Consider the following 25,010-nt stretch of genomic DNA (forward strand, 5'->3'; position numbering starts at 1 on the left):
TGAAATTTCACAATGGGGTTCTGATTTGGCATAGTCTAGGTAATCAAAACTATACCTAGGAATAGCTCCATTAACGTGAATGGCTCAGATTCTCTGTTGGTGCAAATTGGCTCCATTGACTTCAAAGGGCAACTTTTGACTTCAGTGGAACTACATTGTTTTCACACCTGCTGAGGATCTGGCCAGATGTGCCTAAGCAGTAACGCAAATATCTGTCCATTTTTTAGAAAGTGGAAGAATTACAACTTAAAAATATAAGTTCCAGAGTTTGTGTGAATTGGGAAGAGGGAAGAAAAGTTTGTTTCGTTTCTGTTTAGTCCTCCATGTATGAAAATGGGTTAGGATGACATTTCAAAAATGAAAACCTAGATTGGACTCATTACAGGAAGGAAACTGCCTTAAAGGCTGCCCTCTTTGATGCATGTTTTTTCTGCTTTACTTTCTCACTGCATTGGAAAATTTTTTGAAAGGTCATCCTTAAAGGGTACCTCTGAATATGAAGGTATCCAGTCATCTGCAGGTAACATCGCCTGGGTATATAAAGCTATCCCCTTTTGCAATATTACATGCTAAAACCAAAATTTGCAGTATGCAGCTTTCAGCTGCAGGGATCCAAATAAAGGCCCAATCCTACAGTTCTTACTCAAACAAAAATCCTGTTGCAGTCAAGGGGAGCTTTGAAGGCTCCTGGAATGCAAGATCAGATCCAAAATACAGTAGAACTTCAGGTTACAAAGTAGCAGCCATGTTAGTCTGTATCCGCAAAAAGAACAGGAGTACTTGTGGCACCTTAGAGACTAACAAATTTATTTCAACATAAGCTTTCGTGGGCTACAACTCACTTCTTCAGATGCATCATGCATGAAGTAGAACTTCAGAGCTACGAACACCTCTGGAATGGAGGTTGTTCGTAACTCTGAAATGTTCGTAATTCTGAACAAAACATTATGGTTGTTCTTTCAAAAGTTTACAACTGAACATTAACTTAGTACAGCTTTGAAACTTTACTGTGCAGAAGAAAAATGCTGCTTTTAACCATCTTAATTTAAATGTAACAAGCACAGAAACAGTTTCCTTACCTTCTCAACCCTTTTTTTTAAGCTTTCCCTTTATTTTTTTAGTAGTTTACATTTAACACAGTACTGTACTGTATTTTTTTTCTTTTTGTCTCTGCTGCTGCCTGATTGCATACTTCCGGTTCCAAATGAGGTCTGTGATTGACTGATCTGTTTGTAACTCTGGTGTTTGTAACTCTGAGGTTCTACTGTAAATGTAATTTTTTAGGATTTAAAAAAAAATGTAATAAGAAATCAAACAATGTACAGGTGAGCACAGTACAAAGTATTTATTATAAATAATGGCTATGTGGATGTGTATGCTGAAGTGGAAGTAAATAATAGAGTTCTTCCGCCTCACATAGAAAAACCCACAGGAAGAGTCCTGGGGCACATGGTATTGTGGGTAGGGGGAGATCCATATGCTAAGGGTTCCCTCTGCATGTGGATAACATCAGAAGAATCCCTCCCTGCCCCCAAATTGTCTAATGAATCAGGAGCTATTTTGCAATCAATGGTAAGTATTCCATCTGTTTCTACTAGAGAGTCCAGTTTGGTGTATAACTGAGTCTGAAATCATAGTCCAGTTTAAGTAATCTGGGTAGGTTTGTTGTACCCGTATGATGAAAGCCTTGTTTGGTACATTCAAATGGTTCAACCTTACAAGGCGCTGAGCAGGACCTTGAACACCGATAAAAGTTAACGGGAATCAGAGGCACTCAACACTTCGTAGGACTGAACCCAAGTCTCTACAAGCGATATTGCAGGCCTTCCTAGTGACACAACCTCCTTGAGATCCAAGATCCCATAAGAGGTAGCAAGAAGACCATCTGCCTTCCACTGTAAAATGATTAATCCCTTAGACAAAATCATGGCTACATTCAGAAAGTGAAGCTAAATATGTTGTCTACTTAACTTATTTTTCCTCTTGTTTCCTCGGCTCGGTTCCTCATTTGCTGCATCACCTAATGTAACATGACATTTAAAACAACTGAGAATGATGCATCATTGTCTCACTGACGGGCTTTTCCTAATTGTTCTTCAGCAAAATCACTAAATTGATTAAATTATTAAACAATAATTTCAATTACCGTTCATTCTCCTGATGGGATCATCTAGCAATTATACTTTTAAATAAAAGTAGGGCAGGAAATGGAGCTCCAGTGTAGTCAGTCTCTCTCTCTCCCCTTCCACACCCTTCCCCCCTCCCGCACTTAGAAAGTTAGGTTACTAATCTTTGTGAAGATTACTAGATATATTACTCACTTTTTTGTTATTGTTGTTGTTAAATCTAAATGTTGATCACATTTCTACTGGGTAGCAGTTAACTCTAGGATTTCAACTATTACAAATGTAATAGACCTTGTGAAAAATTACAATCATAAAAAAAAAAGAATGTAACAGTTATATATAATTTTACATTATGCTACGTGGGTTCCATTCAGTATTCCCTACTCAGGCAAAATCCCTAGGCTAGGGTGTTGATGTAATGTGAATAAGATCGTGATATTCTGCATGTTTAATTGGTTAATGCAGGATGGGATTTTTGTCTGAATAATTTCTTTGTCTGCTGAGTGCATTGTAGTCCACTGAATGTTTTCCCATGCATGAGTTCTGAGTTTTCTGTCTTTAAGGGCTAACCCTCAGCTGTTGTAATCTCCTGAGGAATGGCATTATCCTGGCCTCTTTGCGTGGGGAGTCTGTCTATCTTAACAATGACTCATACAAAAGGGAATCCCTGAAGAATGATCAAGTCGGTTCTTGAACTGGGGAGGCAGCAAAGTCGTGTTTTCAGTTAACCCCTTAATTGCTATTTTTCAGCAAAGAAGTGTTTGAAACCATGTGAAATACTAACACAGCCTATAAGATGCTGCATCTCTTGTGGAGAGGAAAGTGGTTAGTTGAGGGGATTAGTTGTATGACAAAGGGCTTGTTTAAAAGTAGAATTTCTTTGTAATACAGCACAGCATCAAGGCAGCTCTTACAAGATAAATAATGCGTCTCTTCAGAAGCGCACTATAATATGCTTAGACCTTTTATACTATCATAAAAAAGTTCAAGTACTGAAATAAGTCCTTATTTCAAAGGATTTTGGTCAATCCTTTATTGCTTGCACATCAGACCATATTTTCCAGTGATGAAAATCAATATAAAATGTACATCCAAGAAACTCAGCCACAGTAGTAGTAAAAATGTGAATGCCAGCTATGCTTAAGAGGTTTGACCTTTTAAATTCAGAATTCCCTGACATCAGTGGGTCCCACAATGACTTTGTTCATTACCCATTACTCTTACGTATGTTCTGCATTTTCAGTTTACCTCTCCATTTAAAGTTTCTGGTTTTCTCCTCCTGCTTGAAACAGAAAAAACCCAGATTTTCAAAAATGACAAGTGATTCTGGGTGTATCAATTTTTGCTGCTGGACGTTAGACACAGTATAAAAGCCTGGTTTATTTACTTATTTATTTTGTCATCATCTTCAGACGTTAGAGGCTCAACAATTTTGGTTAGACACTTGCAGCATGTAAGCACAAAACACCTTCATATTTGTATACAGGCATTTACACATGAAGAAAAGGCATGCATTTTATTTACATAATTTGATACAATTAGAAACACATTTGCTTTCTGAGGAAGTACACTGGGCTTAGAAATGACAAAATATTTCCTTTCTGACACAGTGACTCCAAAGAACATAGGTGCTGTTCTAATGTTACAGGGGATGATGCTGAGTAATTTGTTTTTCAAAACTAGTTTTTAAGTAGCAGCATTAATTTGCAAGCTGTAGAAGGCAAAGAAACACAAAGACAGTCCTATACCAACCCCAGAAATCACCATATTGGAGACCATGCTGCTGATTACCTTACAGCAATATTATTATGGAGGATGACCCACAAAACTGAGTATATAATTATTGTGACAGTAAAATAACAGTTTCTCCTCAGAATAGCTCACAAAAAGTTTCATAGGATAACCGGCCAGGAACAGAACCAAAATCCATAGCACCAAAGGACAGCAGAGACTAGGGACTGAAATGCTCATTACTGGCAGGACTTTTTCAGATTCTCCAGACTTGTCAGCTGTGGTGCCAAATAGTTCTTCACAGGATTACGTGTGTATTCCGTATCTTTTTTAGTAAGGCAGAATTCCACTAATTCATTTTAAGCCCCATACACACTCATTTGGTTCTATGCTTAATGACCAGATCAGGAGGTAAGAGAGTTAAAAATCTGAAAGGTAGGAGTTCAATGACCAAGATCATCACAGAACTGGTTTTTTAAAATAAATTCAAACCAAAGTTCTGTTTTTTCCCTTTAATTTATAGAGGTGTCTCTTTATGGACAAGGATATACATTTGTACTTCCCATGACAAATGTAAGTGCCCAAGCATTTCTCATACTTCTGTCATGGATATTAGTAAATTTCACAAGATAGTAGTATTGCTGTTTCTCTGGATGACTTCAGTGGTTTTGAACATGTTGTTAATTACTCAAACATCAAATCAGCAGTGATTACTAGCACCTATATATTTTGAGACCCAGCTACAAAGCTGACTGTCCTTAGATATTATGCCTAAAGTCTATGAAGCCTTCATAGACTTTAGGCATAATATCTAAGGACAGTCAGCTTTGAGCATATTATAGTCTCCAAAGAATGTCATCTTTGTCTGAGCATATTATAGTTTCCAAAGAATGTCATCTTTTTTTCTGTTTCTGGAATGATCTCAAACAGAACAGGGTTTTCTCAGATTTAGTCATTATTAGAAGCTATTAAACAAAGCTTTTTGTAAATATCATTTATTCTGTCATTTGCTATTTCAAACAATTGCTGAGTTGCTTAGCTGTGATTGTTTCTCTTCCTTGATAGGGCAGGTATAGCTCTTAAAATCTATACAGTTAGATGCCATGGTAAGGGATAGAGCCAAGCAAATAGCTGATTTTTTTAAATTATTTATTTGGTTTGGTGCTGAATTAAAAAATATGGGGAAAAATTCTGTTTATTTCCAACTGAAACAGATTTTTTTTTTCTTGATGGAACAAAATTTTGTTTGGGTCAAGTGAAATGCTTGGAATGTTGATTTGAAATGGCATTTTCTACACAAAATGTTTGATTTAAAATGAAATATCAAAAGAGTTCATTTCAAAATGTCAAAACAAAACATTTAGACATTTCAATTTTTTCCCCAAAACTGTTTGCCAAATTTGACCTAAATTCACTAGTGGTTTTGATGCCCCCAAAAATGCAGTTACTGGTAAATTTACTATTCACCCAAAAATTTTTGCTCGGCTCAAGTAACAGGTACTATAGAAAAGACTTAAGATAGTTAACGAAAATCAGGTTTCAGGTACATATGCTCAGAGAAAGCACATTTTAAATTTGCTTTCAGCAAGTATTTCACCAGGCAAGCTTAAATTCAACCATTATAAACTTTTGTGCTAGTAAAACCTGATCTAGTGAATGTTCACCGCCAGCAAACACAAAAGGGAAGGGACTACAGCCAACGCGCATTCATTTAGAAATGTGAACAAACATCTTGCAGATTGTTTTGCAATTTTCATGATCTCTAGCAAAGAATAGAACCAATGTGCTGCTGCTGTAAGGTAAAACTTCTGTCTAAAAGCATAGAAAACTGTTGGGAAATCTCAGCTTTGCCTGCTGAATATTGCCCAAACAAAAGCTTTTTCATACAGCAGGCATTCAAATGCAGTGTTGTCGCATGAGGTCATTTCGTTTACAAAACATCTGATAACTGATATGCTCCTGAAACACCTTTGCGTGTAATGGACAGTTCTGAGGAATCATGCGGGCTTTTCATTTTTCTCTGATGCACTGGAAAGCTCACGGCTTGAGTCTGTTTTGACGAGATGTGACGTGGAGACTGGTGACCAGCATTTTGGCAGAGCTCCATTCGGTAAAAGATCTTACATTCTCAGAGATCTTTCCATTGCTCTTTCTATTGCCAGTAGCAGTCACAGTTTGGGGGGCAACTAGCCAAAAAAAAGGGTAATGTTACACACTGGTAATCAAACTGTAGTTCATATAATAAATAAGAAAGTGGCATAATGTCCTTATAGATGAGCAAATGCTACATAATTTTGTCTTTGTCCGCCAGTTTATCAGAGGTCAGCACACACATTCCACTTAGTACTAAGAGTTTATGTACTGGCTCATGTGCAGTGAGATAGACTAGAAACTTGAGAGGCATATAGTTGGGAGCACAGAGCTCATGTGAAGGTCACTTGTACCTTGTTCCTAGAGATCTATTGGTAGCCTAGGAGGTTTCTGGCCATTGACCAGAAACAGATATCCTTGGGCTGATAGTGTCATCAAATAATGGGGTAATTAGATGGCTGAATCTTTTCATGTCTATACAGTAGCTATGACGTAGCTTGTAGGAAATGTCAGCATGTTTCAGATTTCCCTGGCTTTTTAGCCTAAGGAATGGTAAAGATAAAATGGGACAGCATCTGTACACATGAGATGGTATCATCACCAAGCCTCATTAGGGTGCCTCTGTCACAGTTAAGAGTAGTATTCATTAAGTGCCTTTGGTCAAGTACAAGCATTTACTGTGGACTAAGGACAGGTATTTTATTTTTTTTAAAGGGAGGCAAAAGATACGCAGGCAAGCGTGCCTATAGTTGCATGCTACTGCAATTGCACATGAAAATGAAAATTTAGTGAGCTACCTAGCCATTTGAGGGATAAAGCATCTGTTTTGTGCATGCAATGGTGTTATTTGTGTGCAGACCTCAGGCTTCAGCTTTGTACAATCTGATCCTTAAATACTATATTAATGTATATAGTGCATCACTTTAATGTTACCGATGATATTTGATGCACACCCCATCCACAGAGATAAGTAAAGGTCCAGTGAGCTAAAGAACTGTAGATCCCAATAGTAAAGCTCAGAGTGTGGTTCTATAGAAATGACTCTTAGAAAATGTGTGGTATTTTCAATCACATTTTCAATGAGGTTTAACCAGGATGTAATGGCAAATTCAGATGTGCAGAAGTTGACTGAACTGAGTAGGGGCAGGTTCTCTGGCGGTATCTATGGTTAGCTGGACTGACTTGTCAACATTCCTTCAAATAAGACAGTGACCCGGAGACCACGAGTCCAGTTGCCAGACAGTTGTTTGAGCATCCTTGTGAATTTTAGGTTACATCTGTGTGGAGCTGGCAAGAGGGCTCCTTCCTCTTCCCTCCTTTCCCCCACTCCCTGCTACTCTGCAAACAAACCTGATTGGCTGGGAGGGAGTGCCACCTAAGCACACAGATTTAACTCTGACCCTTTGGGGATTGGAGCTAATGAACAGACAAGAGGTGATGGGACACCAGCCTAGGAAGGATGATAACATGATTGAAAATTGACTATAAACTTGCTCCTTTCTACACAGATTTGTGCCCTGCATTTGCAGTTGTATCTCTTATTAGTAGGTTAATTTCTTGTAGGTGGCATGGTAGAAGTGGAGAGAGAAGGAGGAGAGGATAGTGGGTCAGTTCAAGGAGAGCATTCCATGTATAAAGAACAGCAAAGGAGAGAGTATAAAGATAAGGGAGAATAAGGGGCTCTGTCAAGGCTTGCATCATTTGCGGAGAGGAGTGCTGCAGAGGATGACATAAGAGACAAGGGCAGATTAAATAGGGAGGGAGTATCAAGGGCATTTAGCTTGAGCTGGATGTTTTTGGAGTAGAGGGAACCAGTGGAGGGATTCAAAAGGATTGAGGAGTGGCAAACTCAGATTGACATGCAAGGAAGATGTACTTATTATTTTGACTAGATCCGAGAGTGATGTGGGTGTGGGGGAGGCTGGAGAGGAGGTTGCAACAGTCATGATGGGAGAGGATGCGAGCCTGGATGAGAGGTGGCCAGATTTGGGCTCAACTTGGCTGCGCCAGACAAGAGAGAAGGAGAAGTCGAAGATGACTCCTGGGTTACAGGCCCAAGTGCTTAGGGAGCAGAGGGTGGAGCTGTCAATGATGACAGAGGCGTGGAAGGAAAGGAGTGGTTCTTGGAAGGGAAGATCTGGAGTTCAGTTTTGGTGGTGATAAGTTTGTTGACTGTAAAACATGCATTAGAGAAGTTTGAGAGACAGGATGAGACGCAGGATTAAGCTGAGGGTGTTGGCTCAGGATTGTATGGGAGAGAGTATAATTTGAAGATGGATAGACCTACGAGCAGAATTTGGTCTGAAGAACCATTCATTACTACTGTTGATAATGTGTGGAAACGAAACTGCTTAGCTTTAATTTCATGTTCCAGAAGGAGTTTTCAGGGCTGAGAATTAAGAGGAGGAAAAAACGATGATTTTACTTGTAAATGGAGTATATTTGATCTAGAATCATTGAGAGACAACAGATGTAGAACTCCAAATTCTGTTTCTGCAGTCAATTTTAGCAAAGAAACTTATTTAAATGATCAATCTCAAAATATAGTTAATTTCAAAGGCTTAGTTGAACCCAAAATAATGCAGTTTGCTAGAAACCATGTAAAAAAGTTAGATAAGAAGATACATCTTATAGACACTGCAAAGTGCTTTGTACTCAGCGGTAAATGTGATGCTATTGCTTTGGGGGTGTCTCAGTTTGAGAAACTTTGAGAAACTCCCAATCTGAGAAAATGTAATGGAGTCTGACTTTCAGATGGCGGGTGCCTACACATGCTGTGATACATAGAAGATGCAGGCTCTTATCTGATTTTTATTACATGGCTTCTCGACAACATTTTGTTGTTGTTGTTGTTCAATTGAGCTTTTTTTATTTAAACAGAACTTTGAAAGAAAAAATAACTAGCATTTACATCAGAGAGTGTGTGTACGTTTGAATACAAAACTCAGCTCAAATCTGCAAAAAATATATATGAGTAGGAACACAAAACTCAGCCTTACATTGCAAAAGTGTGTATACAAATACACCCAAAAGCCCATCATCGTCATAAAAATAAATATATTCCAGTTACGGGTGAACCTGTAATGATGGGTTTGAATTCGGCATCCAGAAGTGCAGATACTTATCAGAAGACCTTCTTATTCTTTGTTCTCCTAGAGACGGTCTCCCCCAGTAGGCACTGACATCTCTGGGAAAAGGCAACAGGTTGGGGGGAGTTTCAGACAGAAAGGGGAAATGAGCAGATGAAAGGGTTCTTTCTTGTCATGGGGAGCAAAATGGCTGGAGGGAATTGCTGTCTGGAGGGGTTTCTCTGGCAGGGAAGAGGAAAAGGTGGAAGGAGGGAGCATGTAGCTGGGTGCCCTTTTGACAGAGGGAGTGGGAAGAGCCAATGGTGAAAACAATATAACCAGAGGAGAAAATCGGAATGATGGCTGAGAGACGCACTGGCAGATAAGAGTGTCAGAACAGACTGAGCCCACAGCAGGAAGAGGAGGGGAGGGAGAGACAGAGGTAGGCACAGGCAGGAGATGCTGCCAGCCTGGGGAGAGGAGCTGATTGCATGCAGAGGATGGAGCTGTTCTGAAGTTGGCTGTAGTCAAACCCTACACCCTTTTATTTACATAGATGGTAGGGGGAAGGAGGGATTTGCCAAACTTCCTACTCAGTCCCTGTTAGTGGAGATCTAAGAAGCCGAGTGGTGTTGGGGAAGTTGAAAGAAAGGCCCTTATTGTATACACAACAGGCATTCTCCTGTGTTGCTCTAAACAATGTTTCCCCTTCCAGAGACAAACAGCTACTTAGCCAGTGCTGTTAATATTTCTGTTTTGTATTTGCTAGCGCACACCCCATCATAAGGCTCTTTACAAATGTAGACTGATACACAGTCTGTACAGAGTGATCAACTTCACCTACAAGTTATTGAGCCCAGCAGTATTTGGTTATGTACAGGGAAGAATGATTCCCTTCACTGGAGGAATCACTGGGTTAGGTTCTGTGGCCTGTGTCATGCATCAGGTCAGACTAGATGATCATAATGTTCCCTTCTGACCTTAGAAGCTATGAATTTCTGAGCCTTGGAATACAGCCACTTGTGGTGTGAGATAAAGCAACTGTTTAGCGGTGTGTGTAAGACAGTAAGTGGGGAGCATTTGTTCAGTACTGACTTGGAGAGAAGAGTGCCACCTTCTGAATCATCAGCATCATCTCCTACAGTTACTAGGTTTTAGGGCTTTCAAGCGATTAAAAAATGAATTGCAATTAATCATGCAATTAATCGCCTTGTTAAACAATAAGAGAATACAGTAACTCCCCACTTAACGTCCTCTTGCTTAACGTTGTTTCAATCTTACGTCCCTGCTCCATTACAGAACATGCTCATTTAAAGTTGTGCAATGCTCCGCTATAACATTGTTTGGCTGCCTGCTTTGTCCACAGCTGGCAGCCCCCCATCAGCTCCCCTATGTCCCCCCTAGCGCCTCCTGCCTGCCAGCGGACTCTGCGGATCAGCACCTTCCCCCTGCTCCCCCGCCTCCTACCCTGCGGCAATCAGCTGGTTCGTGGCGTTCAGGAGGGAGGAGGGCGGAGCGAGGACTCAGCGCGCAGGCTCCCCGTCCCTCCCCTGAACGCCACAAACCAGCTGATTGCCGCGGGCAAGAGGCAGGAGAGGGAGCAGGGATGTGGCGTGCGGAGTAAAGGGGGAAAAGAGGTGGGTTAAGGGTGGGGGCTTGAGGGAAGGGGGGGTGTGGGCGGGCCGAGGGTTGAGCCCCCCACCCCGGTGCTTGCACAGTAGGGGAAGCTGACGCTGCTGCTGCACAACATGCTTCTCCTAGCCTACAGCACCTTCAGCCTCCTTGCTTGCCTCATTGCCTGCAGTGCCAGTGGGCTGTGCCTGTGTGGGGTAAGGAGGGGGCACCTCCTATTGCTTCATACTCAGCAATGATGATCGTAGTATTAAATTGTTTCTTTAAAATTGTTTAAAACTTATACCTGTATTAAATTGCTTGTTTAAAACTGTTTAAAATGTATATAATGCCTTTTGTCTGGAAAAAAAATTTTCCCTGGAACCTAAACTCCCCCCCCCCCCCATTTACATTCATTCTTATGGGGAAATCGGATTCGCTTAACATCGTTTCGCTTTAAGTCGCATTTTTTAGGAACAGAACTACAACATTAAATGAGGAGTTACTGTACCATTTATTTAAATATTTTTGGATGTTTGCTACATTTTCAAATATATTGATTTTAAATACAACACAGCATACAAAGTGTACAGAGCTCACTTTATATTTATTTTTTATTACAAATATTTGCACTGCTGGCTACAAAAGTGCCGTGTAAATGCCTGTTCTCACTTTCTGGTGACATTATAAATAAGAAGAGGGCAGCACTGTCTCCTGTAAATGTGAACAAACTTGTTTGTCCTAGCAATTGGCTGAACAACAAGTAGGACTGAGTGGACTTGTAGGCGCTGAAGTTTTACATTGTTTTGTTTTCAAGTGCAGTTATGTAACAAAAAAATCTACATTTGTAAGTTGCACTTTCACGACAAAGAGATTCCACTACAATACTTGTATGAGGTGAATTGAAAAATATTATTTCTTTTGTTTATCACTTTTACAGTGCAAATATTTGTAATAAAAAATAATATACACTTTGATTTCAATAACACAGAATACAATATATATGAAAATGTAGAAAAACATCCAAAATATTTAATAAATTTCAGTTGGTATTCTGTTGTTTAACAGTACGATTAAAACTGCCATTAATCGTGATTAAATTTTTTAATTAATCCCACGAATTAACTGCGATTAATCGACAGCCCTACTAGGTTTCCATTGGAGGTTTCTTATCCAAGTACATACCTGACCCAGCCTGCTTAGCTTGTGAGAACTGATGGTATCTAAACACAAGGCTGGTTGATTGCAGGTCTGAATGAGAGGACTCCAACTTAATATCCACTCTCTCCTCTAGCATAGAAACCTACCCTTCCCTCAGGATATAACTGCAAATCAATCATCTCCATGTCAAGCGATAACATGAACATGCTTCATAAGGAATGAATGATTAGAAGATAAATCTAAAACTTGTGACTCCTATAATGCGGAAGGATTTGGATGGCAGTGAAATACACATTAACTTGAATAAGGGTAGGGTAGGCTATGTCTGTAGGGCACCCAAAAATCAAAACATATGGTCATGCCATATTCTGCTCAAACAATGTCTCCGTTTGGACCCCAGTATTGCACAGTTTGCTGTGGATCTCCTATATTATAAGGTGAACTGAGCTGTTCAGGAAATCAGTGTTGACAGCAAACTCACAACAATTAAGCAAACAATGGGCTCCTTTAGGAGAAAGTAGTTCCAAACCTTTGGTTGAAAAATATATCCGTGTAAAAACTACAGGCCCAATTCACCATTGCAGCCAAGCTCGGCTTAACTGCAGACTGGAATGAGGCAAAGTATAGGCAATTAAATCCTAGATAATATCTGTTCTTTTCTATGTCTTTGAGTGAGTGCATGCTTATTGGGGAAGCTGGAATATTTTTAACCTATTCAAGTAAAGCAAGACAATATAAGTGTCTACAAAGTCTCCTGTTATGTCCATTTCATGGAGGCAAAGGAGTGATCACCAGACAGAGATGTCATAGGCTTTCTGGTTTCTAGTTCTTTTTTGTTTTGGTAATGCATATTCTTTGATCTTGCTGTTCCTCTTCTTAATTTTTGTGTGCCTATAAAATCTTCATGTTAATGTAATCTTCCAGCTAAACTGCTGGTTTGAGTCTTGTGATCTCTTAAACCTCTAGCTATTCAAGAGCAATTTTCTGGTGTGTAGAAAGTAAACACAGTCCTAGAGATATATAAAGATAATTTCTGACATACACCAATAAGGATTAGAAGACAGCAGAACAATTCTTTGGAAAGCCTTTATAGCTCTTTGACTCTAAGTTACGGCCGTATGAAGAAAAATACTGAAGCCTAACAAACCACAATGTATCTAAGTAACTGATACTGTGAGGTTTACTCAACTTCTTTTAGCGCTTCTGCTGTGTTAAAACAGGCCTACAGTGCCTTTTTATGTGGAAATCTTCTAGTTGGGTGTGGTGGGGAAGCCGTTTCTGTGACTCATGCTGCAGGGAATTCCCTAATGATTTAGAATATTTTTACTTCTGGACATCTGCACAGTTTCCTTTAACTCTGCAGTGAGCAGTTGATAGGAGTGAACTACAAAGAACCATTCACTGTTGAGCCATTCCATTTTAAATGGGTGTTTATATATTGAAAAGTTCAAAAAAACCCATACTAATGAAGTAGGTGTACCGTGTTTTCATCACTAGTAACTCCAGGTGCTTACCACAGACTGAAAAAGAGTGATAAAGCGGAGCTGGATGAAGCGCACTCAGAACAGAAAATGCTATCAATAACGGCACATCACAGTTATCAGTCTTTAAATGTCAGACTTCCCAACAAATCCCTGTGTCTTCAGGTGACAATTACACTGATCACCAGCTGTAAATGATGACAAACAGCACTAATATTGCCCTTCCAGACTCTAAGATCCATCCTGAGTAGAAAGAGCCAAACGGTTTCCTGCTTGCATAGAACTTGTGTTATTTGTGTAGCTGGTTCCTCACACTAGGCCTGATCCAAAGCTCATTGAAGACTCCCAGAGTGGGGCCAAGATTTAATCTCTAGTAACGTCAGTGGGCTTTGCTCTGTGTTCTCTGTGGCGTGCCTCCCTTCCCCGTGCAAAAAAATTAAAACCCTGAGGCATTCTCTTGATCCAAAAGAGAAGCAAAATGTGAGCTTTGGAGAGAGATTTCCCATACGTCTATCCTTTCAATATACCATAACAAAATGTTAACAAACACTCTGACTGAAACGAGGCATTTGATTTGGAGAGCGGATTTTAAAAATACTTTGTAAACGTAAATAAATAAATAAAATAAGTTGCCTGGAAAAGACTCTCTCTCTTTTTGTATAACAACTGCCCATTTGGGTACAGTAATTCCAGAGAGTAAACTTTAACGGGAATGCCTGAAATGTGTCTGCTTCAGCTTTGTGTTATGTCTGTAATTTGAATTATTTGCATTTTGGAAAGGTATAAATTGCTCTGGTGTACTTTTGTTGGCCCTTGGCCAAGCAGGGAGTTGCCTTGGGCTGTGAGTCAGCCAGGCTGATGCAGATGTGGCAGACTTACAATGGAAACTTTTGTGGTTTATCGGTCCTCACTCCTCAGGCACATTCTGACAAGAGACGGTATCCTGCATACTTGGTAGGATACTGGGCATATGTGGCACTGGAAGAAAAATACTTTTCCCTGAGATAGGCTAATGTTTCAAGCCCCCACAAATTGTTCCATTCCCATCTTTTTTTTTCTTTCCTTTTTTCTTTCTTTCTTTTTTTTAATTTCAGCTGAACTGTATAAACCTGCAAAACATGTTTACTGTGAGAAGTTGACGTAGTGGTCTAAGGTTTCCCTCCTGGAGTTGATCCCAGTCCGTGGGCGTTGAGATTTCCTTCTCGGTTCACCAGACGTAACATGAAGAATTGTCTACTTTTTTTGTCTCTGCTTCATAACAACTTCTCCTCCTTATGTTTTGGTTAAATGAAATGTCACTAACTCTTAATGAGTCGTCTGTTCCCCCGCCCCCTTAAACAGCAAAGGTCTGGACATTCTCAAGAGAATTTCTTATTGGAGCAAAGGCTAGTGCTCTTATTAGCTTCTAGATAATAGCCAAAGAATAAACACAGCTCGGGATTATTTTATATATAACAGTTTAGATTATATCATTTAAAATGTTTCTGAAAAAACTCACTCTTTGTCATCATAAAAATTTCATAAGCACATAATGGCAGCACTGGATGAGATAATTGAAAGATTAGCTGTAGAAGGAGCCATTTTGAATTTTACAAAAATATTGGCAAGAAATAAAAACAGAATCCTGAATCAAGTCATTCATCTTGCAAGGTGGAAATTAAACATAACAAAAAAACCTGAAACTTGGTAATCCACTTACAAAGGCAAATTTAACACATGCTCACTACTAGACTGCACTTCTTTAGGTAAAAACACTACTAAAGCAGAGGTTCCTAAGCACACTGTAACTCTGAATAGTTTGTAGTGCTGGCAAAATTCTGATACTTTCAGAATCATGTTAATTTCGACTTCAGTTTAACTTTTTTTTTTTCACGGAGAAAAGATGGGTTGCAGTTTGACAGATTGTGGTCAGGTTTTTTTATTGTCAATTTAGAAAAAGCATCTGGTGGATTAATTCTGAAGTTATCCCCAGTACTCCTGCGAGGTCTGTTTAATCCTGGCAGTCCTAAAAGACACTGCTAGAAAGATTTGAGTGCTGGTATAGCTAATTCTTCTCTTCTTTCTCCCTACTATTGCAATACCTACTGCAGAGATTCTTTTTCTTGTTAATTTTTATTTGGTGGCATGATTTAAAATGGAGGAAGAAACTAAGGCATATATGCTGATTAGTTCTGATAGAAAACATTCCAAATTAGCTGTGCTCAAGGTGTGTAGCGTTCACACTGTGTGTCTCTTTATGTTAAAAAGAAATAATTTTAGACATAAAAACAATCACCAAAAGCCAGTTCCACTACAGCATTCCTTTCACAGTGGGAGTGCTGTACACAAAAATATTATTTACAGACATTTGTAATAAATCAGACAGTTTTAAATGTATCACCTCCATCCTTGGCATGAAAGAGAAGAGAGAAGAAAAAGTGCATTCACTGGTACCTTCCAGAGAGGCTGTTTTTTAAAACATGCGAACAGCTGTGTGGTGAAGTTCAAAATAACTAATATTTGCATTTGCATGTCCCAATGCTGCAATAAATATACAAAAGATATGACATCAAGTTTAATTTTCCCATTCACTCCAATGACATCTCATGCGCATTAAACCACAAGTGTCCCTGCTGCTGAACTCAGACAGTGATCTGTTTGTGGCCATTTGTACATATTTTTCCTTTTCTAGGTTCAGGGAATGGAAACCTTACATTTTGTATTATTTTTCTCATTTCCCTGCTGTTGAGTTTTGAAGCACTGAAGAAAAAAATCTCCTCACTGACCACTTGTTCCTGTATCAGTGAATTTTTTAAAAACAAATATTTCCCAAAAGAAAGCACCAGAAAACCTAAAACTCATGGTTTAAAATTAATCTCAGGTGGACACATTGAACTAATAGAACAGGACTGGCCAAAGCACAGCCTGCAAGCCAGATGAAGCCCCAAAATTCAACAATGTGGCCCACAGATATACTAGGAGCAGATCCTTCACTGGTGTACATCGATCTTTAATGTGGAGGTGTCACGCACAGACACTACACTTCCCAGCAATATTCCCGCTTGATCTAAGCAGCAGAAACTTGAACAGCTTGTGTCAGGCTGCTCATATCAAAATAGAATATTGCATGCTGGGACCTATTGAAGATGAGGACAGTTATAATTTGATACCCTTCATTACACTGTTTATCCTAACTTTTTAATCCTAACTTTTGGCTCTGATAGTATTTATCATTCATATATTTCAAAACACTTTCCAAAGGAAGGCAAGCATCAATATTCCCATTTTACATATGTGGAAACTGAGCAGTGAAGTGAGTTACTCATATTAGTGGTGGATTTTAATCCCAAGCTTTTTACTCCCATCCTAGTAACCTGTCCACTGGACCATGCTCCCTCCCTTTTAAACAAACTAAATGGGACCCCGTGCTCCAGGCAAGTTACTTATGTGCCTTCTTGGTTGGGCAAAGTTTGGGCAACCCATCAACAGAGCTATTTTCCTTCTTCCTCCACCCCAACAGAATTTTCATAACGTGTCAACAGCTGTAGGCTCAGGCTGAAGGGGAGAAAACAAAGCACAGAACTAGATTTATTTTTCTTCTTCTTTTGTCTTTTAGATGGTCACCATGTGTGGGAAATGGAAGCCAAAACCGACAAAGAAATGTGCAAACCAGTAAGTATGCCTTAAATATTGTAACATCGCAATTAAAAATATATTTCATTTCTCTAGCACTCTTCTTCTAGAGTGGGCTTTCCAAGACTTTGGCACTCATTCCCAACCCTGACAGAGCTTCCCTCTTGGAAACCTTTCTTTTAATGGGAGTGGGGACAAAAGGCCTTCAATGAAATCCGTTCTGAAAATAAATGCATTTGGAATGTGTATTTTCAATATCTGGATGGGGCCAGCCTGTGACTTTTTTTCTTTTTGCTGGCTTAATTCCACTTTGAGCTCAGCAAAGAAAGAAATTCAGTTCTGGGTTCTGCTTTTGCCAAAAAACAAAAAAACCCACCAGACACAACACTTTCTCTGGCTTCCTTGTGCCTTCTCCAGAAAGATTTGGAAGCTCCTTAGGAGACCAGCTTCACAGTTTGAGAACCATACATCTTTACAGACTGGATCACTGAAACCATCACTGAAATGCAGCTATTTATAGGTGGGAAGCACGGCCTCTATTCCAGTCCAGCAATCCTACACAACAGTTTATTAGGAGAAGGGAAGAATAATTTATCCAATGGAAACTACAGGGGAAATGTAGGCAAACTGTTTAAAGAATCTGAAACCAGCCAGGATACTAATCACTATCAGTCACTCTTACTCATTCAAAAAAGTCCTTGGGGTGTTTTGGTGATCAAAAATAGAGCCACAGTTTTACTTTTGGGTCTAAAAGCTGATGCCGTCAGCAGCTAAGTTTGTTCTTAGCACCCTGTTGGAACATTGTTCCACTAGTAATTCAGGGAAGAGAGCTGTCTAAGGGATCACCAGCACCACTTCATGTAGCACTTGGTGTCCTTTTGAGATTTCCCACCCATGCATTGATCAGGCCTAACCTTTCCGGGGTGAGAAGAGCTGACAAGATCAACCCCCAAACTGACATGGCTGGAGAAATATGTTAAATAAAAAATATTTCATTGTGGAACATGGAAATATTAAAAAAGGAAAATATTTTTGTGATACCAAGAGTAAGCGCTAATCACACCATTTAAAGCTTCTGTTCTTTCTATAGTACCCGTACTGGGCATCAGAGCAGCTCAAACATTATTAACAAATGTCACCCAGTAATGCCCAACTCTGATCTCATCATTCTGGAAACTACTCCTCTAAAAGTATAAATCCCTGGCAAGTAACATCTACAAACATGTTACATGTGGTACAGCTTTGGTTATCCTTCCTTCACACTTCTGACCCCAATAATCAAACTCATTGCTGAAGAAACCCATATCTAGGCCGAGCTGCAGGAAGTGTTAGCCAGAAAGGACCCAAAAAACCTGCTGCAGGCACAACCTTCAGTCCCACCAAGGCTAGCTTACCAGTTGGTATGCAGTGACGATATTTCTCTTTGGGAATTCAGCAGAGACATTCCCATAGTTGATGTACCCGTATTATTGTGCAGAGCTACTGTCTTAGATATGTACTGACTGTCTAATGTTTGTTTCTGTAGAATTCATTGGTGGTGGAGATACCACCTTTCCGCAATCAGAGAATTACCAGTCCTGTTCAGGTCAATTTCTATGTCTGCAACGGAAAGCGAAAGAGAAGCCAGTACCAGCTATTCACCTATCTTCCTGCTAATGGTAACAATATATTTCTAACCCCAGGTAGTGGAAACTAGAGATATGAATATTTGCTAAAAAGATATAGAAAAAAATAGAATGTAACTGATAATAATTCTGTAGCTCACTCGAGCAATTCAGGGCTGTAATTATTGCTATAAAATAAAAAATGTGAGCTGCCCCATTGGGCTGTCTCTTAATTTGCTGTCTGAGGAAGACACCTTCCAAATAAAGTGTTTCCTTTTTGGTGGTAGAGACTTCTGAGCTCTCTCTTGTTGGAACAAAATCACAACAAGCATTATTCGTTGTCTGCGAAGCCTGTGGCCACAGGGGGACCCTGGATTGTGCCTGTGCCTATATATGCTCAATACATAGAAGATGTTCTCATGTGGCATATGAGGAGAAAGAAGGTCCTCTGTGCCCATGGGCAGCAGAAAGACTAAAAAATAAGATTTCTGAGCTGTCTCTCAGGCTTCCTTGAGAGACAACGTCCCAACCCCAGAGAGCATATCATTCGAACAATGCTTCCGAACTCACCCCACGAACTGTGCTGTGCTCTGACCTGGAGCTGGCATGGGATTTGTCCTGCCACCCATCCTTCACCTGCCTGCCTTTCTGGGGTTGGAAATTGAGTCTCAAAGGCTAGGTCTACACTACCCGCCTGAATCGGCGGGTAGAAATCGATCTCCCGGGGATCGAATTATCGCGTCTCGTCGGGACGCGACAATCGATCCCCGAATCGACGCTCTTACTCCACCAGCGGAGGTGGGAGTAAGCGCCGTCGACTGGGAGCCGCGGAGGTCGATTTTGCCGCCGTCCTCACAGCGGGGTAAGTCGGCTCCGATACGTCGAATTCAGCTACGCTATTCGCATAGCTGAATTTGCGTATCTTAAATCGACCCCCCCCATAGTGAAGACCTGCCCAAAGTGAGGTGAGAATCCCTCCCAGTGTTACTTACAGGCCACTGTGAGTGCTGAACACACACGCTCCTTGAATATGGAGTTGAGAGGCCAGTTCTAGCCTAGGATTGGGTTGTGGAGTAGTTAATGCTATTTGTAGGACAGGTGCCTGGCCCCAGGTCAGAGATGAAGTGAAGTCCATGGCGTCCTTTTGCTGTCTGTCAAGTTGGTGGGCCAGAAGGACCTGTCAGTGACCCTCTGTAGAACAGGCCATACAATGGAGTAAGAGGGAGCAGGCATTGCTAACTCACTATTGAGCAGCTTGGCTCAAGAAGCATTTTTCTTTCCCTTGAGAAAAACAAGGCCCATTGCACTCATCTTTTCTGGTTGGCTCTTGCAAAGTCTGCATGCAAGAGGGTATTGAGTGTACCACTTAGGAACTATTCCAGGATCTCCCGTGAGAGAAATCGGATTGTGTGGCTATTTTCTTGAAGTGCCTTCTGTCCCCCGACTTTCTTAACATTCAAATCAGAAGATTGATTTCCAGCTGAATCCTACTCTGGAGCATTGCTGAAAAGCATAATGGGAAGGGAAATTGGAAGGTGTCTTATAAAATCCTTTATCTATATGAAAGGTTTGGGGTATGGGGACTTTCACAAGTGTGGTAATCTGTGCTGTTTTGGAACCTCATGTTGCCAAATGCTGTGAAGTGATGGTAACCTACCAATACTAGGTGCATTCAAGAGAGAGGTGTGTGCAATATTCATCATAAAAAAGATAAATTTACTCCTGTTTATTTACATTTAGTTATAAACTTTAAAATGGATCAATTTCAGAGAGCCCTTTTTTGGTGAGATAGGAAGGTTTATTTAAAGTGAAAGTGATCTAATTGTTGAGGGAAATGGGTTGGCAAGGAAAACATGCTTAAATTCATACTTTTCACATAGCCATTTTGTAGGAATTTTACACAAAGTAAAATGTGAGTTGCATGATATGGCTTGGAAAAAACAACCCTGCAAACATTCTAGATGAAACTCCATCAGATACAAATGTTGAATTTCACACAACTCTAGTTTGAGGCCAGTCCTGACTTTTATCATGACTTTAATTCAAAATAAAGCATCATAAAGTAACAGGGAATTTGACAGCAGCAGATTACTCCTTAAATGTAATAGAAGAACTCTACTGAGATGGTTGCCTCAGGTTTTGTTGAATTAGCCTAATTTTGCCAATCTTCCCTGCAGTGTGTATGTCTATGTATAGTCGAAGATTGTGTAACTCTTCTAGATGACAAACAGAAGAGTTATCATTCTCTTACATGATGCCTTCAGCAACAAACATCTGTTGTGATGGCCAGAGCTAGTGCTTACCTAGCCATATAACTTCCATAGATATTTAAATCTCAAGTCCGTTGCTGACTGCTATTTGCACTATCACACCTTCTTTCAAACAATATTCCTTTGTTTTTCATCTACCTGGCCCTGATTCTCCATTGCCCTGCACCTTATGCAGTCATGTACATGAGTGCAAAGTGGGTATAAAACACTACCCTTCGGATTTGGTAGCACTTTACAATCTCTTTCCACTGGTATAAATAACTTCCCAAGAAACAGGCATTGGAGAATGATTTCCTACTTTATTATGTTGAGCCCTTACGACAATGTCATTTTTTGAAACACTGTGGGCCTGATTCGCCACTCCGATACTGGTTTTATGCCCATGTAACTCCAAGGACTTCAAACCAGTGCAGCCGTGATTGACAGGTGTAGAACCAGTGTAAGAGAGTAAAAAACCTGATATATAAATAATTTTAAGAAACATGCTGATTTGTTTATGAACTCCCTTATGCCTACAGAAGTAGTAAGGACAAATATATTTTTGTAATCACCTGTAATTATTCAAAGAGTATAATTTTTGTATTTGGTGATGCTTGTAGTTGTTTGCATCATGTCCTTTACTGGTAAGGATGAGACATCTTGATTATTCTTATGTATGTATATACATGCAAAAATTAGACTAATAGTTTAGCACCAAACTCAGTTATCTCCAAATATGCTATATTTAATGCAGGCTTTTTTTAAGTTGCACTGGTTTATCTAATTTAATTCACAAGCTTCTTGTAGTTTGCCAAGATATTATAGAAAACCAAAGGATCCTTTACAAATTACATGATACATGTTACACTTTACATCTCAGCTAAACATTCCCAGAGCAAGGTACAATATGGTACCAGCCGGGTACTAGCCTTGTGCTGGTACTTTCTGTGGGGTTAGAGGGAAGGAACTGACACACACTCACACACCATAGGGTCACTTTCCAGCTGCTACCATAGTCTTAGAGCCAAAGTATTCCCCGCGTTTCTCCCCATTTTACAGAGGCAAACAGCCAATGGATCCAGGTAGTGATGGATTCACTCAGTCACAAGCCCTGTGAATGGCCCCATACAGCATCCAGAGAGTACAACTTTATGGCATGCTGAGAGTGCAGACCACTCTGTACAGCAGAACTCTCTGCTTTCCCTGCAGTCAAGGACTTCCTGGGCTGTGGAGACATGGCAGGATATTCCCCTCTCTATATAAATGGAAACAATTTGTAGGACAGGAGCTTACTTGCGGGATCATGAGTTTCTTCATCACAAAACTATATCCCATAAAGGGAAAACTTGTACATAAAATAGAGGCTTTACAAAGGTGAGGAGGGAGGAGAAGTGGAGCTGTGTTTTTGAAAAGAGGAGAGTCTGTATGAAAACTCTGGCTCGGACAGACTCAAACCTTGGGGGATTCAAAATCCAGTTCTGGTTCTGAATTTTGTCTCTTGGGTCCACCTCTGCTGAAAGTAACTAATCCCACCTCTCACTTTCCTATTATCATACGTAAATTACTCAGATGTTGATTTTTGGCTATTGGCTTTTTTTGTAAATATTGCTGCAGTATTATTCAGGCCTGAGCTACTGTATATCAGCTTTACCCTGAACCCTACAGGCTTTAAACTTTTGACATTATACACTGGACATATCTGTCACACAGAATATAAGCAATTTCCTTAATGTAGGTGAGTCCGCACAGCTCATTTTTTCATGGCCAAATACCAGAAAATATCCCAATTCCCCCCCACTGTTAAATGGTGTAGACCGTTAATCTCTGCAAATCAAGATGAAATTACCCTTCAACAGTCCACCCTTTAAAGGCAGTCTTCATAGTAGCCTTTTTTCAATATTTGCTCCGTAGGCTTTATTAGTATAGAATGTAATGTTACTTGTGAAAAAGCATTAGCCAACTCTGCATTTGTATTGTATTTTCATCTAGAAACACCATTAGTATGTGTGCTAAATATTTTTTATTTTGTGTAAGATTGGATATGTTTTTGTTTATATGAGTTTGTTATATGATTAGTTTAATCATTTATGTTAATATGAATATTAGTGGGCATAATCAGTAGGGTTTGAGGAATTACACCTCTACCCCGATATAACGCTGTCCTTGGGAGCCAAAAAATCTTACCGCGTTATGGGTGAAACCGCGTTATATCGAACTTGCTTTGATCCGCCAGAGCACGCAGCCCCGCCCCACCATAGCGCTGCTTTACTGCGTTATATCCGAATTCGTGTTATATCGGGTCACATTATATCGGGGTAGAGGTGTATCTAATCTGAAGGATGTTATAGGAGAAGGAAAGCACTTAAAATGTATGCTACTGTTAAAAATCCATTTGAGATTCCCTACAGCATGTGTGTGCTACTCTTAAGAAGGTCTAGATAAGACTAGGGTCCAGATTTTTAAACGGGTTAGACACCTAAATACCTTTGAAAATCTAACCCTAGTTCCCTGTCTCAGATGTAGATGTTTAAAGTTGTCCTGTTGCGTGGAATTTTGGAAAACGTTGAGAAGATTTTAAGAAATTCATTAACTATTAGAGTTAGGTGTCTGCTTATTCAGATTTCTTTTGAACAGATACATTAAAAATCAAGGAGATCTTTTTAGGATTTTGTCTCTCACAAAGAGGGGCTTAGTGCCATCTAAGATATCTGTGCTGTCTGCAGAGTGCTGATGTCACATACTGCTTTAGTTCATCCAAAAGTTCTCTCTTCCATTACATTTTGCCATGTACATGTTATTTTACAAAGCAGGGAAAACAATCAATGAGTTCATTTGTCCAGGAAAGGTTGTTATGATGGGGGAATGCTAGGACTTCCAAACTGCCTCTGTAAATTAGATCTGAAAATAGAGGCCAAATTCTGCTCCCAGGGCATGTCTACATTGCCCCACAGTTCAGACTGTGAGGGTGCAAAGAGCAGTGCACACCAAAAAGCTGTGCTGGAACTCCTCCGTGTGGATGCTGCAGGTGTGAACTAAAAGGTTCCTAGTTTGCATTAATGTAGTCCTCTTCAAATAGGACTATATTAGTGCGAAATAGGAACCTTTTAGTTCACACCCACAGTGTCCACACAAGGGGGTTAAGGTGCAGTACTTTGGTGGCACTGCTATTCACACCCCAGGAGTCCAAGCTGTGGGGCAGTGTAGACATGCCCTCAGATACACGAGTGTAAACTCGTATAAAGTAAATCTGTTGTCTTCAGTGAAATTATACCAGTGCAGCTGAGATCATAGGTTGATCTTAAAGCACTAAAAGATGTTTTAAGGTGTGTTAAACATAATAAAGAAAACTAGATCAATCAAACAAAAAGCTACCATTTTGAAAGTCTAATCACACAGTCTGAGACAGGAAATACCACTCTTGATCACATTAAAGAAAGGGAAGAGACTGTTTTTTCACACGATTTTAAGCAAATAGCAAAGATTTTGTGTATTCAGTGTAATTTTCCCCATTTAAAAAACATTGTTTGTTTTTTAGGAAAATTTTTGTGTTCCATGGGTGAAGTTAATAGGAAGTTGAAAAAGTTGGTGTACCTGTTACAATGACACCAAAAATATTATTTTGTACATTGTTGTTGGTAAAATATTTCCTGTTCTCTGTTTCACTCATGCTTTTAACTCTAATGAATTATTTTAAAATAATAAATTACTTTATAAATGTTATCCCTACCACTTTTATTATTTAGTTAAATGCAGGTGATAAGCTGCGTGATCTTCATTTAAAAGCTTAATATATTGGTTACATTTGGAGACGTTTGCTTCACCATATGTGGGCCAATTTTCAAAAGACCTCCGCTTCTATTTCAGCACCTAAACAAGCACCCAGTGTGCTGACCTCTTTTGAAAATCTGGCCACTTATTTAGGGGCCTAAATAAGAGCTAAGTTCTTTTGAAAATCTAACGCTAGCTTTGAATGCTACGCTCTTCTGAAAACCTGGTGCTTAGTTACTAGATATATCTTATTAATGTTTCATAGCTTTGCAGTATGAAAGTGATGAACGTTCTTAGTGTGTTTATGAAAATGGTGATCTGTGCCCACTGCACATTTTTTTCAGCATCCTACTCAGCTTCCTGCCTTAGTTCTAAAATTATCTCCTGACTATGCTGCAGAGGAGTACAATCAGCAGTTTTCTAGTGATTACATTTAGCAGTCACACCTCCATTTCGTCTCACCTCTTCCGCCAGCAGTTCACTTTCTAAGTTAACATGCTACATTAGT

General features: G+C 39.7%; 1 protein-coding gene across 2 annotated transcripts in view; it reads left to right on the forward strand.

Moving 5' to 3' along the window:
• The window catches only part of NFATC1 (nuclear factor of activated T cells 1), a 144,582-nt gene that overhangs the window by 69,058 nt on the left and 50,514 nt on the right, over positions 1-25,010 (forward strand). The window contains exons 7-8 of one of the 2 annotated variants that reach the window (XM_065398980.1): positions 16,865-16,920; positions 18,407-18,563. In XM_065398980.1, coding sequence (XP_065255052.1) covers positions 16,865-16,920; positions 18,407-18,563 — 213 coding nt within the window. The remainder of the gene's footprint in view (positions 1-16,864; positions 16,921-18,406; positions 18,564-25,010) is intronic. The other variant, XM_065398981.1, reaches the window with a different exon arrangement.

Source organism: Emys orbicularis, chromosome 2 (assembly GCF_028017835.1).
Source record: "Emys orbicularis isolate rEmyOrb1 chromosome 2, rEmyOrb1.hap1, whole genome shotgun sequence".
NCBI classification, from domain to species: domain Eukaryota; kingdom Metazoa; phylum Chordata; order Testudines; family Emydidae; genus Emys; species Emys orbicularis.